The following is a 17,275-nucleotide window of genomic DNA, read 5'->3' on the forward strand; positions in this document are numbered from 1 at the left end:
CTGATGGTTACATCCCACTTCTTTCAGAAGTCTGCCTTTTTTGTTATTCAACTTATGTATTTGCCAAAATATTTCCACAAGCGTTTCCCAAGTTTTGTTTTGCATGTTATATCTGTCTGTTAAGAACATATGCAACAACTCAAAATCTACTCATTTTCTGTGATTTAGAAACACCATTTAACGGTTTACCCAACTGCACATAACGCACACATTAGCTCTGCGATTAAAATTAGCTCTTAGAAACTAATTTCCTTCTTATCAAATCTTAAGCTATTGCAAGTCATTAGTACCTCACCTTTACTTTTTGTGTAAAAAGCTGCACCGACCAAAGCACAGCAGGACTTAGGGCTACTAATACGGGGCAAACTTGGCCCCAATGGAAGCATTTTTTCAGCGATTGCAAAGCAGCCAGAATTTAACCCCAAGCCTTCACTAATGAATATCATCACTGAATTTAAACAATAAAAAAAGCAAAACCAGACGGAATTTCTACCTAAAGACTGCCAGTTAAACCCCAAGGAAAATACCCGATCAACCACGTAGCTGCGATGAGAGAGAACCTTATGCCAAATGTTACCATATTCGTGGCTAGAGAAAAAGTTGCAAGTGTTACATCATTTTGTTCCTTATTGTTGCTTCACGTGTAATGCCATTTGAGAAAACTATTAGCTTAGTTTTGTCCCTACAGAAAGAAGGTCTTTTTGTAATCTCACCAATATTCTTTTGCACTGAATATTTGTGATGATATTAATTTATCCTAATCTGAAAATAGAAAACCAGCATGGAAAAATCAGACAGCGCTTGTCCTCACTCGCAGAAACTTGAAGTTTCTGAAAGGTGACTCACTTCTTAGTTTGCACTAGACCTTCAGTGTGTTAACAAGGTTTAAAAAGACAGTATAACTGAGGTATTTCAACAATTTTGTGTGAGAAAAGTCAGAGTGTCTGGGGTTTAACATTGGTGGGATGATGCAGTAATCGATTTTGTCGTTTCAACTCAAACTAAGCATAAAAGCCACTTGTAAAGGCCTTGAGTTTTTACTTACGGGCAACACTTCAGGACAACAGGAAAGGCTGTTCCTCTGACAAATTTGAAGTTTTTTCTGCATTTCTGTCTACAGCACTGACTGCCTTGTTCGTGCCACCAGCTCGGCCATTTTCTAGGGGCTGCAGGAGCATGCACATCTTGAAGACTGGACGCTACACCAGCATTAACCACTCGAAATGTCTGTTTTCTGAATTCCAGATGGTTTCCCCGACGACTGGCACTTTGGCCTCTGTCCCTTCGGCTGCCGAAGACGTGTGGAGAGCCGCGATGGGGCGGCTGCTGCAACAGCCCCGTGCCAGGCCCCGCTGCGGGCAGGGGACCTCCGAGCCGCGGCTAAAGCTGCGCCTGCGGTGAAGCGGCCCAGTGCCCATCGCTGAGTGGGCTGTACCGGAGGATGACCTTCGGTCACAACAACCCCACGTGACGCTACAGGCTTGGGGAAGAGTGGCTGGGAAGCTGCCTGGTGGAAAAGGACCTGGGGGTGTTGGTCGACAGCTGGCTGAACATGAGCCAGCAGTGTGCCCAGGTGGCCAAGGCGGCCAACAGCATCCTGGCTTGTATCAGGAATAGTGTGGCCAGCAGGAGCAGGGAGGTGATTGTGCCCCTGCACTCGGCGCTGGTGAGGCCGCACCTGGAATACTGTGTCCAGTTTTGGGCCCCTCAATACAAGAAAGACATTGAGGTGCTGGAACGTGTCCAGAGAAGGGCAACGAAGCTGGTGAAGGGTCTGGAGCACAGGCCTTATGAGGAGCGGCTGAGGGAACTGGGGTTGTTTAGTCTGGAGAAGAGGAGGCTGAGGGGAGACCTTATCGCTCTCTACAACTGCCTGAAAGGAGGTTGTAGTGAGGTGGGTGTTGGTCTCTTCTCCCAAGTAGTTAGCGATAGGACGAGAGGAAATGGGCTCAAGCTGCGCCAGGGGAGGTTTAGATTGGATATTGGGAAAAATTTCTTCACGGAAAAGGTGGTCAAGCATTGGAACAGGCTGCCCAGAGAGGTGGTGCAGTCACCATCCCCAGAAGTGTTCAACAAACGGGCAGACGTGGCACTCTGGGACATGGTTTAGTGGGCACGGGGGTGTGGGGTTGATGATCTTGGAGGTCCTTGCCAACCTTAACGACTCCTAGTTCTCCTTTCATAAAAAATAATCCAGCCACCAAGCCACGAAAGATGAAATTAATTCTTGCTCTACCCTTGACTGGTTTAGTGGTGGGCTCGGTGGTGTGAGGCTAATGGTGGGACTCGATGATCTTACAGGCCTTTTCCAACCCGAGGCAGCCCGGGGCCCCGTGACGGACGGCGGCGGGCAGCAGCCGCTCCTTACGGCCGGGCGGGCGGCGGGGGGGCGGCCCTGAGGCGAAGGGCGCGGGGGCGGGGCCGGCGGCGGCCGCTCTGCGCCTGCGCACTGGGCCCACCCCGTCGCCGCTGCCGCCGCTGCCGCCCGCGCTGGGCCCGCCATGAAGGCGACGCCGCTCTCCAACTGCGAGCGCCGCTTCCTCCTGCGCGCCATCGAGGAGAGGAAGGTGCGGCGCCGGCTTCCCCTTCCCCGACCCCATCCCCGTCGCCGGCCCGGGGCGGGGGGGGGAGCCTAGCGCGGCTCTGTAGGCCGGAGCCGGCCCCCCCAGCCCGCCGCGGGACGGCGCGTTAACCTGTGTGTGTCTCTGGGCCCGCAGCGCCTGGACGGGCGGCAGTGCTATGACTACCGGAACGTGCGCATCTCCTTCGGCGCCGACTACGGCTGCTGCATCGTGGAGCTGGGGAAGACCAGGTGGCTGCGGGGGGAGCGGGGGCTCGGCCGGCGCCGCGGGCTCTGGGCTGCGGGCAGGCCGCGCTGCGCTCCGCGGCCTCAGGGCGGGCGGGCAGGCAGGCAGGCAGATAGACAGACAGACAGACAGACAGACACACACACAGGCAGGCAGGCAGGCAGGCAGGCAGGCAGCGTTTCGGGAGCCGCTGCCGCTCCCGCCTTACAGCGTTACGGTTCTAAACCGGCGGGAGCAAACGGAGGGCACAGCAGTCGCCAGGCGCCTGAAAGCCCGCGGAGATCACAGTAAATGGATCTTCAGGACTGAAGCCTAAAAGTCGTAGTAATTCAGGGATAGGACAGCAGAGGAGCAGTTGGAAGCAAAGGAAGGAAGCGCGAAGGGATGGGCTTTCCCTGTTGATTGTCGATTACAAACAATTCATAAAATACAAACCGATTATAATTTGTCATCCCCTTTTTCACCGATCTCGCGTTACGTTTTGCGTTCTTCCACAAACCAAACGGCCCTTTTTTTTCTATGTGGGAAAGTGGAATATATGCACGTACATAAACGCTTAGGTTTAGATTCTCACGTGTTTGAGTCTTATTTTTAATCCTAAAAAGTCAGGAGAACGTTCTGATTTCTGCATTCGATTCTCCCAATTGTTGACCAGAGTTTAAATACGTGTGACAGGCATCGAATGAGAAATTGTCAGGGGTGAGAAATACAAACTAAAAGCCTAAATGCGTGCTTTTTTAAAGTACATATTTTGTTGCTGGTAGTAGGAGCTTTTTCCTGCTAAATTCCATAACTTAGTGGTTTCTTTACCTTTGCAGGGTTCTTGCACAAGTCTCGTGTGAACTTGTTCCCCCCAAGCCAAATCGGCCTACAGAAGGTATACTTTTCTTTAATCTTGAGCTCTCACCTATGGCTGCACCTGGTTTTGAGCCTGGCAGGTATGTAGCTTTCTTAAAAAGACTAAACAAGGATGACATAAGAGCCAGTGTTTTGATACATGTAAGTATATAGTGTAATCATATTCAAATTGGGTTAATTTTGTTTTAACAGGCAATCTGAGTTACTGGTGAAACTGAACAGACTAATAGAACGATGCCTGAGAAATTCCAAATGTATAGATACTGAATCTCTCTGTGTTGTTGCTGGTGAAAAGGTATGAAAAACTACCAATTCCGAGTGGTTTTAAACTAAAGGGCACATATCGTCTGTTTTTAAAATGGTCTCTGGCTTGCTTTGGAAACTAGAAGTTCTGATTTGAGGTTAATGTAAGGATCCACACATTTGAATTTACAGGTATTTTTAACTTACATATCTACATAGGCTTTCTGAAGTAGCTGGGACCCTGCACACTCGAATATTTCTTTGCAGAATAAAGTTTAAATTGTACTTAAATGTCACGTGTTTTGTCATAATTAACCAGGGCGTAAATCTAGCGCACGGGGCATCTTGGTATATATCGAGATCTCTCATCTTCTTAAGCAAAGACCTGAAGAACATATGCTGGTTCTTTTTATGGTTCAAAAAATGAAATTATTTTGAAAAACAGCGAGCTTCTGTAGCATCACGTCACAAATTACTGAGCAGTTTTGTATGCTTTTTCTCAGGTTTGGCAAATCCGTCTGGACCTACACCTGTTAAATCACGATGGTAACATTATTGATGCTGCTAGCATAGCAGGAATTGTAGCTCTGTGTCATTTTCGCAGACCAGATGTGTCTGTGCAAGGAGAGGAAGTAACTGTGGTAAGTTAGAGTAAATCATAGTTACAGTAAATCAGATCATAGTAAATGTTGTGGCATCACAGGTAGCTGTTTCTTTCTCTCTAAAAGGGAGGATTAAATGTTTGTGTAAGCAGATAAACTCCAAGATACTTAAGTTTTAGGATAGGCGTGTTGCTATTCAAAAATGTGAAAGGATAGCAAGGAAGCCTGCTGAATACAGAATTTTATCAACCTCAGTTTATGGGAATATTAATTGTAAAAGATAAGTATTTTACAGTAGTTCAACCACATCAAGCATAAGGCTGATGATTGTGCTATATTTACCTATGTAGGTAGTAAACAGTAAAAATTACACAAGAAGAGTAAAAATATATTTTTTTAGTATTTAGATGACTAATCATTTATTAGCCTTTTTTCCTTTGTTTTTTATTTCTTTAAATATCTTTGTACAGTACATAATTTTAAAATTAAATGCATTTTGTAAATAATTGTCTTCTGGGCCAATTCTTTTCAAAGTACACTCCTGAGGAACGTGATCCTGTCCCCTTGAGTATCCACCACATGCCTATTTGTGTCAGTTTTGCCTTCTTCCAGCAAGGGTAAGATTTTTAAGTCTTCTGACAGAAACAGCTTATTGTCAATTCTGCAGAATTGATTTTTAAACATAGAAGAGTCCTAAAAATGTTTATATTGACAAGCCGATTTCTTAAAACGTTTTATCTGAAGTGAGATGCCATGGGGAGGTATTTGTGTTCTGCACAGTGTAGCTAATGAGCAGCTTTCCACAGATGATGTAGGAAAACTTTTGGGGGGAAACATACCCACAACTACTAATACGTAAACCAGTTCCTGTGCTTAATTGTTTTAAGGGTCGTAACTCGCCTCAAACTTGTACAGTTTCCCTTATATTTAAAAACTTGATTCTAGGACCTATTTATTGGTGGATCCAAGTGAACGTGAGGAATGTGTAATGGATGGCCTCCTTGTAATTGCCATGAATAAACATCGTGAAATTTGTACCATCCAGTCCAGCGGAGGGATTATGCTAGTAACGGATCAGGTAAACCTTTGCCTTGACCAGTCTTTCTCCGGAATATAACCTAGTGCCTGAGCTGTAATCTCGATCCTGAAACGTCCTTGACATTTGGAAACTAAGAAATTAATTACCTGTCTGATGTAATTGGAAAAGATACGTATTTTTAGTCCTAGTGGAAGAGCTTAGTACTGTGTACCATGCTGAAGAAGAGACGTAGAAAAGGTTTGTTTGGTCAGATGTGCATCTGTTTTTTTATTCCCTGTGATTTGGCTGGGGGAGTCTGTAAATACACTGAGACTGCACTCCTGTGAGTAGCAAGAGGCTGTTGTATTAACCTTTTGCATCAACTTGTAGTGTATCTTGTCCCTCATACTGAGATATCATATTTTAAGTGTTTGTGATTCCTGTGATGTCCTACAGTTTTAATTTAAAAACATCTCGCTTTCACAGTTGTAAACTGTTGTTGTATGTATAACAAACAGGTTCTGAGATGCAGTAAAATAACAGCCGTTAAGGTTGCAGAAATAACAGAACTAATTCAAAAAGCCTTGGAGAACGACCAGAAAGTTAGGTGAGTGTTTTGGGAAGGAAGGGAAATGGGTGTTTTTAAGAAACATATGAAAAAGTAATGTTAACCTGTAGTTGACAGCAAATTGTTTGCACTTGTATTTGTTTTAAATAGCAAGTATTTGTATATTTGAACTTGAAAAGAGAAAGCATTTTTAAGCGTGAAACAGCCTGAAATAATGTCTGTCACTGAATGACTAGGAAAGAAGGTGGGAAGTTCGGCTTTGCAGAATCTATACCGAATCAAAAGATCACTGCCTTCAAAATGGAAAGCGCTGCTGTTGATACTAACAATGTGGAAGAACAAGCAGAAGAAATCATCACGAAAGCTGACCCTCCTTCAGAAGTGTATCTTTTCTGTTGTGTTATTCAGGGGAAAAAAACAGGCTTCCCATCCCCTGCATTAGCCCTGCTAGAAGCTGAACACATGGCCAAGATTCCTCACAGCTTAGGTAGCGTTGTAGCCTTCAGAGGAAACAACATCATCACACTGGTTTTGGTTCTGACTGCTTTTAGGTAACTTAATTCCTAGCATAAAGTGCAAAACTGAGGTGTGAAGTGACCAATTGTTACAGTAACTGGAGAAGCACTCGCTCTCAACTCCCCTTTAAGGATGTTCTCCCCTGGGAGTGGGGGAGGATATGGCTTAAAAACCAACTGGTTGGTTCTCAGCATATAAACAGTTCACCAAAAAACACCAAGATTTTTCTTAACTACTTCAGTTTTGCCAAACCAATATTGCACACTCCCGGGACAGCCCAAATTGGGGAAGGAATAGAGAACTCCTGGGGGGACCTGGAAGAATCTGAGAGGGAAGAAGCAGTGGAAGAGGAAGGTGAAAGTGAGGCTACTGCTTTTGAATGTCAGAAAATGGAAACTGAGGATACAAGTACAATTGGGGAAACTAAGAAGGGTAAGTATTTATTTATTTTGATATCAGATATGCTGCTTATATCACTTTATTAACAGTCTAGAGTTAAAATGTGAAAGAGGCCCTTAAAAAGAAAGGAGAACCATCATAGCCACTTTCTTTCCACTTGAGAGTTACGCCCATTTGCTACTTTCACTTCACCTGGTCACTTCTGTTTTCTTCAAAAGAAAACTTTATTTCTGTGGAGGGGTCCAAACTAAGCACTAGCCACTTTGCACCTTTCTTTAAAAAAGCCATGGTTATTAGTTACAGAAGTTGTTTGTACAAAACTGATCACTGGTTTGTGGTTGGTTGGTTTGGTTTTTTTAGATGAACCTATTGTACTGTCCGACAGCGAAGAGGAAGAAGTTGTCATTCTGGAACCACCAAAGAAAACAAGGTAACCATCACATGAAATTAAGAGGGGAAAGGAGTTTGTAAGGAGTATTTCCAGGAAGCACGGGACTTTAGCAAGGTGGAGAAAGGTCTCAGTTGATCAAGGGGACTATGTAGACAACAGAGAGCAAGGAAGTTTAAATCCAGGCTAGTTTGCTCCTGTCCTAGGAGACCTGCAGCTGTCTGAAACGATTGTAGGTATTTGGCTAATCTTAATTGCTGCAAGGGGAGTGAGAGCATAAAAGTGGATTTGAATCGGCTGCTCCTTAGAGATGCTGCAGAGATTCTACATGCTACACTACAGCTACTCTTAACTTTTATCTCCAAGAAGTGAGATTTATCACTGTATCCCTGCACTAGCCATGGAAACCCTCGTTGTGCGTAGTACGCTTTCTAGAAACTTAAGCTTGAACTTTGCCCTGTTACAGACAATCTGCCCATGTTCTTTTGAGAGAAAACTATTCAGTCCATTTGTTTGATACAAATGTTGTTTGCTCACAGAACACAGACCAACTTGAAACAAGAAAATACAAGTAAGAAAGCATTTAACAAAAGGAGAAAAAAGAAGAGAGCTGCTCATTAAAGCCATCATCCCTCCTTCAGAAACACTGTATAATACTTAAATTTGGTCTATCATTTTGAACTTATTTTTGTAGATAATTTTATTTCCTCCCACCCCATATCTGGTCCTGCTTTCATGTGTATTTTATAAAACTACTGTACACAGCTTTAAATAAAAAATTTTTGCATGTAAGTGCAATTCTATGGTTAGCCTCCAGCTGCAGCAGCAAACTCGCTAGTCCAATCTGAACTGGCTCAAGTTACACAACTTGAAGGGCAGAGGCCCGATGCCCGGTTTTCTCAAGAGACCAGCCTGTGCCATTACTGAGGTGAGCCGTGTAGAGGCAGAGTTCAGGTGGTAAAAGGAATTATTAATTTAATGCCAGGAAAAACTGCCTTTAATGAAGGTAGCTATTACCACACCGTGGAGGTGTTTCATACCTTGGAATGTTCTTCACAGGGGGCAGTGCTGTGCCGTGACTTCAGACCTTCTTGCCCATGTCACACCGCATCTTACCTTTCACTGAAACGGCTTTGTATAAAAATAAACAGAAATGCCTGTACTTAATAAAATAGCATAGAACTGGTGCAAAGCTTTCACAGAGAAGCAACTCATACTTTAGCAATGAGGTGTCTTAAAAAGTTTAATTAAATATTACATGCAACAGACAGGAATGCTTCTTGAACTACATTCAAAGAATTACACTCCAAATTTAGAATCGGGCAAAGCAAAGAGATGACGAGGTTTCCAAAATACCTGACCTAGCCGCTTTGTTCGAAAACCAAGTCAAATTGGAAACATGCACATATTTACAAGAGCAGAGTAGGACTATTTTACATGTGACCTCAGTATTTCATGAAATATGAACAGGAGAGAAGTTCCTGTTGCAGATACTACATTCCCTAAATAAAGTTTAAAATTTAATGTAAAAAAAAAAAAAAAAAAAATTGCTCCCAGCCAAGCAAAGCTTTAATCAAGTTCTTCTCTTTCAGAAAGGGACAAACCTAGAAAGCCCCATTCCTCCAGGAGCTAAACCAGCGCATTTTCTTAGCGTCAGTTCTTCCAACCCAAAATCACCGTCAGGAGTACAGGAATGAGTGAAGATTCAGTTTCTTCTTTACTTCCACAGTATCGCGTGACCTTAACCTTCTTCAGGAAAGAGAACAGTGTTCTTTGTGCTGCTCTTTCTCTCTTCTTCACACATAATGTCTTACACCCTACGTTCCTCAGATGCTTTATTTTGGAAGGACTAGAAGTTAAACTGGCTAGGCAAAACAGTAGTACAGTGCAACCTGGGATGTTTTGTTCAAAGCTTAGTAACAAGAGCTGGAATCATCCTGTATTAACTTTGGAAAATGAGGAGATGGAAAAAGATGGTACTTAACTGCAGCAGCAAGAGCTGTCAGTGAGGAAGGAGGAACATAGTCATGCTGGGCGGCAGTGCCAGCCCGTGACTGAAGCACGTTTTTTTTAGGCTGTAGAGGAAGTCATATCGCTATGTTGAAAGTAAAGCTCAGGGAGCAAGGCAGAATTTCTTTCTCTGCTATGGAAACAGTAACAGAACAACTTCCCGTAAAAACAGACCAAGGAGACATTTCATTAAGCAGCAAATTAATACTACAAGCCACTGTAGTCCTTTCACTTAAGTACTGCTACTTGCTCTTTCTGGGGAAAACAATTCATGAGCTTCCTTTACTCCTCTTCCAATGTTCATATTTCTCAGCAGTCTCAGAAAGTTTCCAGCATACGCCACAAAAAAAAGAAGGGGAAGGCAGAACCCAGTTTCTGAGGAAGAGCGCTGTGCTCTGATGCCTTCAAAGACTACTAATTGCCAGTCAGCATTTTGAGTTGTCCTTCCAAGGTCACAAACTGACGTCGCAACTGGGGCAAATGTGTTCCTGTATACGCAAACTCCCTCTCCCGCAAGGTCAGGGCATTTCCGACACTAAGCACCCGCCATGATACGCTGCGCAGGTTTTTCCCAACTAGTTTTAGCTCTTCGGTGGCAACCTACTGAAATTAAGCTAAATAAGGGCTATTGGAGAACATGGTAGACCAATGAAATACGGTTCTTCATTAAACATTAGAACATGTATAAAAGTCAAAGTGCATCCTAAAAAGCTCAGACTGGCTGAAAAAGGCAGCCTCTGCTGCATGCTTTTGTCTTGACTCGATCAGTTTTGTAACCGAGTTGGTTCGTGGAGGGCTCAGGCTGCAGAGCAGAGGTGGGAGCAGAAGAGCAAGCTTGTAGTTAGAGTCAGGACATGCGAGCTGTCTCACTATAATGCGTGCTTGGCAGCTTGACAGAGGGCTGATGATTTTTTTAAAAATATATTTTAAATGGCCCACGCCATAACAGCTATTCAACATCTGTGAAGATATTCTACTGCTACCTGCTGAGCGTCTGGATAACCGGACAGACAGCGTTGAATCAACTTCAAGTTGAAGTGGCACGGGTTTCACAGGGCAGCCCTTGCCAAAAAGCTTTAGAAACGAATGCCAGTTTAAGATGGTAGTACTAGCCCTCAGTGGCTTTAAGGTATTGGCAAGACCACTAATATCAGCTGTAAGAACGCGTTTATTAGCCAACCTGGAAATGGCTTAAACCCACTTCCATGCACTCACGGCTTTACATGCAAAGAACAGCAGGTACAGGGCAGCATCACTCCGTTTACAGAGGTTGAAGGTAAACGTTCACTTGATCTAATGCTGCTTACGTGCTCGTTTGCTCGTGTAACAGTTCTAGAACTAAGGAAAAATAAGCCCAGTTGGTCTGCATTTTTGCTGCATGCCGCAGCGGAACCCTTTCCAAGCAAGAGGGACGTACGGAATTCATACCATTCCGCACATAGCCCAGAAAACATTCCCTCCTCTCGAGGGCACAGAGCAGTAGTTCACCCTCCTGCAGTTTAATCCCTCCACCGCCCCTAAAGAGGTACTAGGTTAAGCAGACAGAAAACTCTAATTTTTTTAGTACATATCAATGGGCTTTCCAGACAGCTAACACATCGGTGGGAACTCTCTGGGTTTAAATTATTACCAGTTTTACACTTTGACTAGAAAATACCTATAGCGAGACCATTTTCTCTGTACTAGAAGAGAGGAGTGTGAACCGGTACACTAGTTTTAGCTGTGCAGTCCCTGCAGCAGAGCGTTCAACCTTGAACCTGACGGAGATCTGGCAATACATTTCATCACAATCAATGACGGTTTCCAGTAACTGGCACATCCTGAAGAGCCTCACAAGAGTCAATTCCAGCAAGGTGTTCTCCTCATAGCTACATAGTTTCTCCCAGTACTATAGCCACTAAGCCACATTTTGGATCTATACTAACTCTCAGTTTAAACTAGACGGTATAAAAATGCTACAAATACTGTTGTGGAGTCCAGGTCATTCTTACTCGGAAGGAGGAAAAGCCCTACTATAATAATGCACTGCTAAGATTAATGTTTAGCCTATAATTAGATAAGCCGTCTCAGACTTCACTTGGGCTCCATGGTTAATTCTGTGCTCGAAGGGAACATTTTCATAAAAACCCAGCTAAATATTTTAACAAGATTGCATGTACAAAAGATTTACATTAAAACCACATAAAACTAACTTCATCATTAAGCTCATCAAAACCTGTATTCATATTCAGAGTGATCACATTTAGAATTTGAACCATGCTTAAAACTGTACATCATTTTCTTGTAATATACACCTTTTTAAAAGATCAGTCTCTTGATTATTACAATAAGTTTAGTGTCTCTGGTGGGTCAATAAGCGATACTCCATGGTACCTAGAGAGGGGAAAGAAAAGACGCAGGATGTCATCTTGCTGAAGTGCTCTCTGCCGTAAAGAATAGCGTACATACTGCAGCGAAGCACAAGGCAGAAACCATTTTGGGGCTTGTCAGCTGCCATGCCGACACAGATTTTTAGGAGCATTAGGCACCATCTCTTGCCTACCAGCTGTAGGAACGTCAAGAAAATTCTTCCAGTTTCTACATGACAGTTCAGGTAGCAATAGGCCTGGTGGTGAACACCAACTATTGCTCAACAAAACACTGTGCAAAAACCCAGGGAGTCTTGTCACCGTTTCACTTACACGGTAGATTTGGTTAGTCGAGTCTGGTTGAAGACTCAAGATACATCCCACCCCCTCAAGCAGTTACGTGCTAGGACAACTTGGGCAGCACGTACTGGCTGTTACACGCCTCTACGGGTACTCACTTTGTACTCTTGTACTTTTCCCTTATGGACTGTTGCGTGTGCTGTGCTGCTCTGAGGTAGGTCTTGTGTAGGTCCATGAGGCAAGGCTTGATGTCTTCAAGGGTGTAGCCTGTTACTTTGCACAGGGATTCAGGCTGAGGGAAAAAGGAAAGGAAAGGGACATTTGAATGTTTCTGTGTGCTTATGCTGATGACCGCTAGTGGAGTTTTTAGCTTCCTGTTGAAACTCGCTTGTTCTAATAGGTTGGTAGAGCGTCATTTTCTCAAGCATAAAGTAGTTTAATACTCTCTGCTCAGATTTTAGTAGCCCATGTAGATGTACAGTAATCCTGAAAACTATCGTATTCTAAACAAGTATTACCTGCCTCAAGCACTTAGGCTTTCTTACCGCCCACTTCCTCATCACAAGGAAGCTGCTTAGAGCTTTGAGGCGGATCACCAGAACAGAGCGCATCAGCAGATGCCTCTTCCTTCCAAGAAAAGGTGTGTCCCCGCCATTTTTCAAATACCATAGGGAGCAATCCCTAGGTGACAGCCTAGGAGCATGGAGGGGCTGCGATTCCTGCAGCCCAGGCCCCGGCATTCAGAGCCGCGTAAAAATACACTAAATAAATAAATGCGCGCGACGGCTGAAGTTTTAGTGCTACGTACCCAAGTTTGTCCAGTGATCGTATAGCCTGCTAGGTGAAATGCTGCAGCAGCAATAATTGATGGCAAGTATTTCAGGTAAGGATCAGCATCGATTAGACTCAGCTCCCCAAGGTACTGCAAGGGAAATGAGAGAAAGGGAATCAAGAGGAAGTAGAAGAGCATTTAACAGTTGCACTAGAACCCTAATTTAAGCTTCCAATCCTGCCACCAGTTGGCGGAACAGCCTTTAATAGTTTCCACTTCCTTTTTCTTTTAGCATCTACTGTTAGCTACTGTCAAACAGTGTTCCCAACACGTGCTTTTTCAACATCACATGTTTTATTTAAAGGTATGTAAGATCTAGAGGGAAGAGTGTAGTTGGATCTGACCTTTGCACAATGGGACAAAGGTTTCTACTTAGCAGCTCTGGTACCTGCCATACAGTTAGGATTTAACGTAACTGTAGCTGAAACGTTATCCGTGCTCGGCTTTAGAAATCAGCCTCCGGATTTTGAGCTCGCTGCTTTGTTGAGGGGAAAACCAAAACAAAAGGCCTTTTTAGGCAAAGCGGGTGGGTAGGTGTGGCAGTTTTAGGTAAGAAAGAGGGTAACATCTAGCAGCGAAACAAACCCCAAATTAAAGTTCTCTGCCTGCTCTGAGTAAGCGTGCATGCTTGGGCCCGGCCAAGTGCCAGCCTGCGACAGGAATGGAGTATCGCAAACGGTAAGCGGCAACGGGAGCGTTAAGTGTCCAGTGGTGTGGCATCGCTTCTGGAAGAGCGCCTGGCATAACGTATACACTCTCCAGAACTCTCCCAGAGAGACTACGCATTTAAAAATAGGAGGGGGCAGGGAAGCCTGGACTGAAGAATCCTTTAGCATTTCTCTTCTACTGGGACTTGGAAACAGAGCTCATAAAGTGCATTAATAGTAACAGAACTCTCTAGTTACACAGGCCAAGCTAGTAATTCTTACTTACCATTGACAGGCTCTCCACTTTAGCATTTGTCTGCTGATGTAGGAAATACTGAGTGAGGAACTGGTTGATTGTTGGAGCTGCCAAGTCAAATGACAAAACCTTCAAAATTAAGTGCTCCATCCTTAGAACCTGCTTCTTGGTATAGGTGTCATCTGTGATGTAGACAAACTCTGCTACTTCAGGAGGGTAGATTTCTTCAAACTTTCTGCCAGGAGGAATAGTTATGAACAAATAATTGAGTACCAGAAAACCAGATAACCAGCAACATTTAAATAAAAGCCAGCATGCTAATTTAAATTCTGACTTGTGAAGTAGCTAGGCACTATTACCGCACAAGGTTGCTGCACTTGGTTCAGTAGCTCTTGAATCAGCAGAATCTGCAATTACAGAGCTACAATAGCCCGGTATTTTAGCACTAAGCAATTTGGGACTCAGTTACTGAAATTCCAGCAGATCCCACTAAACTAATAACTTCTTTTCATATGCCTTGTGCATATTCCCTCAAATACTTTTCAGAAGACTTCTGCTGCTGCAGCTAGAAATAAGGAATCCTCACATTTGGGGAAATTTACAAAGATAGCCTAGAACCTTGCTTGCAGAGTTTCTTACAAACTGCCAAGCTTTTAGGTGGGTAAGTCCTGGTTTTTCTTCTACTGTGAAGCCTTCCCGAGTCAAGTCTGGCCACAGGCAACAGAAATGTGATGGCCACAAGATTTCCATCTGTACAAGACCAGCAGGTGGAATTTTAAATTAAGCAATTTCACTTACGATGCAAGCAGCATAGCTGCAGTACCCACAAGCTGAAGTTTTCCTCTCAAAACAGACATTGAAGAAAGGAACCTATCAATGTAATTTACAGCTAAGTGCAGGGTTTCATTCTGTAATTTGTATTCTTCTCCAACTTCCACCAGCCAGTCCACAAGAATAGCCCGCATGTTGTTTGTGATATCAGGTTGCTTCTTCATGTAACCCATTTTAGGCTTGCATTTCACCTGTAGGTTTAGACGACAGATAAGATTGAGTTTGGACTAAGTGCCGGTAGGGAAGCAAGTGTTTAAGCTCCGTTTACCACAGTTTAAATGGATCAGAAGTAAACAATGGTAAGTCTAGGATCAGTAAGTCGTATTTCCGTAATCTTATTTTCCAGCTTCTGTTCAGTGCATGGCACAATCGACTTTATCACAAGAAAGGGTCTTGTGTTCGCAGCAGTGGGCACAGCATCTTATTTCTCTGTTTCTAGCAAGCTTTAATTTAGTCACTGTAGCAGTAACTAATGTTTAGATGCATTTCTCAACCCCGAATTTCTCCCCTCTAAGCTGTATGCAAACAAGAAAAGAGACAGCAGCTCACCTCCATTTCCCTAAGGTACGTATGGATATCGCCGATATAGTCTGGCACGTTGTTAACATTTGGTTTTTTCTCTTCTGCTTCTGAGGTTATTGAAATATCCATAATACTTGGAGAATCTAAGTAGAAGATAATAGCCACGTTAAAATGGGCACCGTCAGCCCACTCCCTCGCAGCACAGGGAACCGCCCTATCCCGTAGTGTGTCCATGGTGCCTTTCCAGGACTGCTGGGTCTCTTGCCGCCTCGGCGGGCAGAGAGGGCAGACTATCGCTCAACTAGACTGGGAGCTGAGGAGGCTCTAGGGAAGCCAAAATGTTATTGCAACAGGGAAGCTTCCCATTCCCCTTTCTCTTCTTTCCCCTAGGAGTAAAGGGATGGAAAACTCCTTTGCAATTATGTAGTGCTGTGTTACCTTGTTACATAGATGTGAATCCTGTAAGCTTAGCTATTGCGGCTTAAAACGGCGCTGGAGTACCAGAGCTTTTTGTAGAGTGCAGAAGTGGACCGTGATGAAATCAGCCCTCAGATATTTGTGCATGTGTTACAAAAGATGGATCTGACAGCTCCCATTTCTTACATACTGGGAAGAGCTCAAAACACTTGCACCAGTGCAGGGTATCACCTGGGAGAAAAGTCTAATAACCCTCAGGATCTGCCTGAGTAAAGCCCTCTCCTAACTCTAGAGTGCTAGTGAAGGGTGAGGGCTTAAGGGCTGCTCTTGCCTGTAAGCTGGTTTCTCTCGTGAGGTACCGATAGTTAAGGTGAAAAGCATAAAACTGCCTCCAAAGAGCAGGGGATAGAAGCATGGAGGCTCAAGTGATTGAAAAGCTGTTGTGTTGTAACGGCAGGCTCAAAGGAACCAAATCTGTTTCAGTAACTGGAAAGCCATCTTCCGAGTCGAACCAAACCAGCCTACATCCCAAACAGCTTCAGGAGCTCCAGTCCTCCTCCAGTTTGCTCTGGAAACCATTCCCTAGGTGGCACCTCGGCACAGCCCTGCTCGCCCCCGCGCTTCCCGGGGGAAGTGCCCCGCAGGCTCAGGGCGCAGCCGAGGGAGCGGGCGGGATGGGGCCCACAGAGCGCGCCGGGAGCGGCACCCCAGCCCGGCGCCGGGCGGCGGGCAGCCGGGGGGTACCGAGCAGCGGGCCGGGGTGTCACGTACCGAAGCTCAGCTCCATGGCGTTGCCCAGAGGCGCCAAGGGCCGCCGCTCCCCCAGGGTGCAGACGGCCGCACGCAGCCCCAGCGCCGCCGCCGTCGTCGCCTCCTGCTTCTGGGTCGCCGGGCCGCCCCGCCGCCGCTGCTGCTCCCCGTCCGGCTCGTCCACATGGATGGTGAAGGCCTGCTGCCCGCCGACCGGCCGCCCCGCCGCCGCGCCATGGCCCTCGCCGCCGCTCCGCGCCGCCTGTGAGGAGAGCGGCCCGTCAGCGCCGCCGAGAGCCCGGCCCCGCCGCTGACAGCCGCCGCTGACAGCTCCCGCCGCCCCAAGATGGCGGCCCCCTCCCCCCCGCCGCCCCACACCTCCTCCCGCGCCGCCCCGGGCCCGCCGCCCCCCCACCCTCTCTCTCCCCTCACCTGCTGGGCGCCCCGCAGCAGCCCCAGCGCCACGCGGGTGCCGCCGGCGGTGGCGGCGGGCGGCGCCGCTTTGCCGCCCGGGGGGACGTTCTCCTGGTTCTCCTGGCCCGCCAACATGGTGGCGGTGGCGGCCGCGGCGGCGGACGGGGACGGCCGGGGGTGGGGCGGGGGATGGGCGCCACTGGTGCCGGCGGCCGCCGAGTCCCGCGCCGCGGCGCCGCTCTCGCCGTTCAAGTAGCCCGCGACTATTGAATCGGCCAATGGGAGGGCGCGGCGCCGCGGCGCGTCACGCGGCCTACGGGCGGCGGCAGGGGCCAAACCGGACGGGGGGGTGGCTGAGCCGGGGGCGTGGCTGAGCCGGGGGCGTGGCTGAGCCGGGGGCGGGGCCCGAGCCTGGGGGCGTGCCCTGAGCCCGGGGGCGGGGCCTGGGCCCGGGGGGCGGGGCCAGCAGGCGAGTCCTTCGCCCCGGCTGGGGCCGCTCCCCTCATTCACCACAAGCGAGCGCCAAGGGCGGCGGCGTTCCGAAATGAG

The 17,275-nt window shown here is 46.4% G+C and overlaps 2 protein-coding genes across 4 annotated transcripts; one reads left to right on the forward strand and one right to left on the reverse strand.

Moving 5' to 3' along the window:
* The first annotated feature begins 2,501 nt into the window (after window positions 1-2,501).
* Window positions 2,502-8,170, forward strand: EXOSC9 (exosome component 9). 3 transcript variants are annotated; one of them, XM_075709859.1, is made up of 12 exons: window positions 2,502-2,567; window positions 2,718-2,812; window positions 3,626-3,745; window positions 3,858-3,960; window positions 4,412-4,549; window positions 5,045-5,127; window positions 5,456-5,588; window positions 6,047-6,135; window positions 6,333-6,479; window positions 6,854-7,044; window positions 7,372-7,441; window positions 7,939-8,170. In XM_075709859.1, exons 1-12 carry the CDS (start codon window positions 2,502-2,504, stop codon window positions 8,018-8,020), a joined length of 1,317 nt encoding a protein of 438 aa, XP_075565974.1. In that variant the 3' UTR covers window positions 8,021-8,170. The 3 variants fall into 3 exon arrangements, with proteins under 3 accessions (XP_075565974.1, XP_075565973.1, XP_075565975.1); XM_075709858.1 differs by having other exon boundaries at window positions 6,854-7,020; window positions 7,309-7,441; XM_075709860.1 differs by lacking the exons at window positions 2,502-2,567; window positions 2,718-2,812 and adding an exon at window positions 3,074-3,094.
* A 3,560-nt stretch (window positions 8,171-11,730) lies between these two features.
* Window positions 11,731-16,861, reverse strand: CCNA2 (cyclin A2). The gene is given in 9 exon segments (XM_075709547.1): window positions 11,731-11,782; window positions 12,216-12,349; window positions 12,866-12,979; window positions 13,823-14,027; window positions 14,591-14,814; window positions 15,173-15,288; window positions 16,334-16,608; window positions 16,610-16,735; window positions 16,737-16,861. Coding segments are annotated over 9 exon segments (1,371 nt in total).
* Window positions 16,862-17,275: the final 414 nt, after the last annotated feature.

Source organism: Pelecanus crispus, chromosome 4 (genome assembly GCF_030463565.1).
Source record: "Pelecanus crispus isolate bPelCri1 chromosome 4, bPelCri1.pri, whole genome shotgun sequence".
Lineage (NCBI taxonomy): Eukaryota > Metazoa > Chordata > Aves > Pelecaniformes > Pelecanidae > Pelecanus > Pelecanus crispus.

Excerpts from the sequence above, each read along its gene's own strand:
- EXOSC9 (XM_075709858.1), top strand. The coding sequence starts at position 2,502 with ATGAAGGCGACGCCGCTCTCCAACTGCGAGCGCCGCTTCCTCCTGCGC. Across the intron at positions 4,550-5,044 it reads AAGGAGAGGAAGTAACTGTG|TACACTCCTGAGGAACGTGA; the intron begins GTAAGTTAGAGT and ends TTCTTTTCAAAG. Across the intron at positions 5,589-6,046 it reads TTATGCTAGTAACGGATCAG|GTTCTGAGATGCAGTAAAAT; the intron begins GTAAACCTTTGC and ends TATAACAAACAG.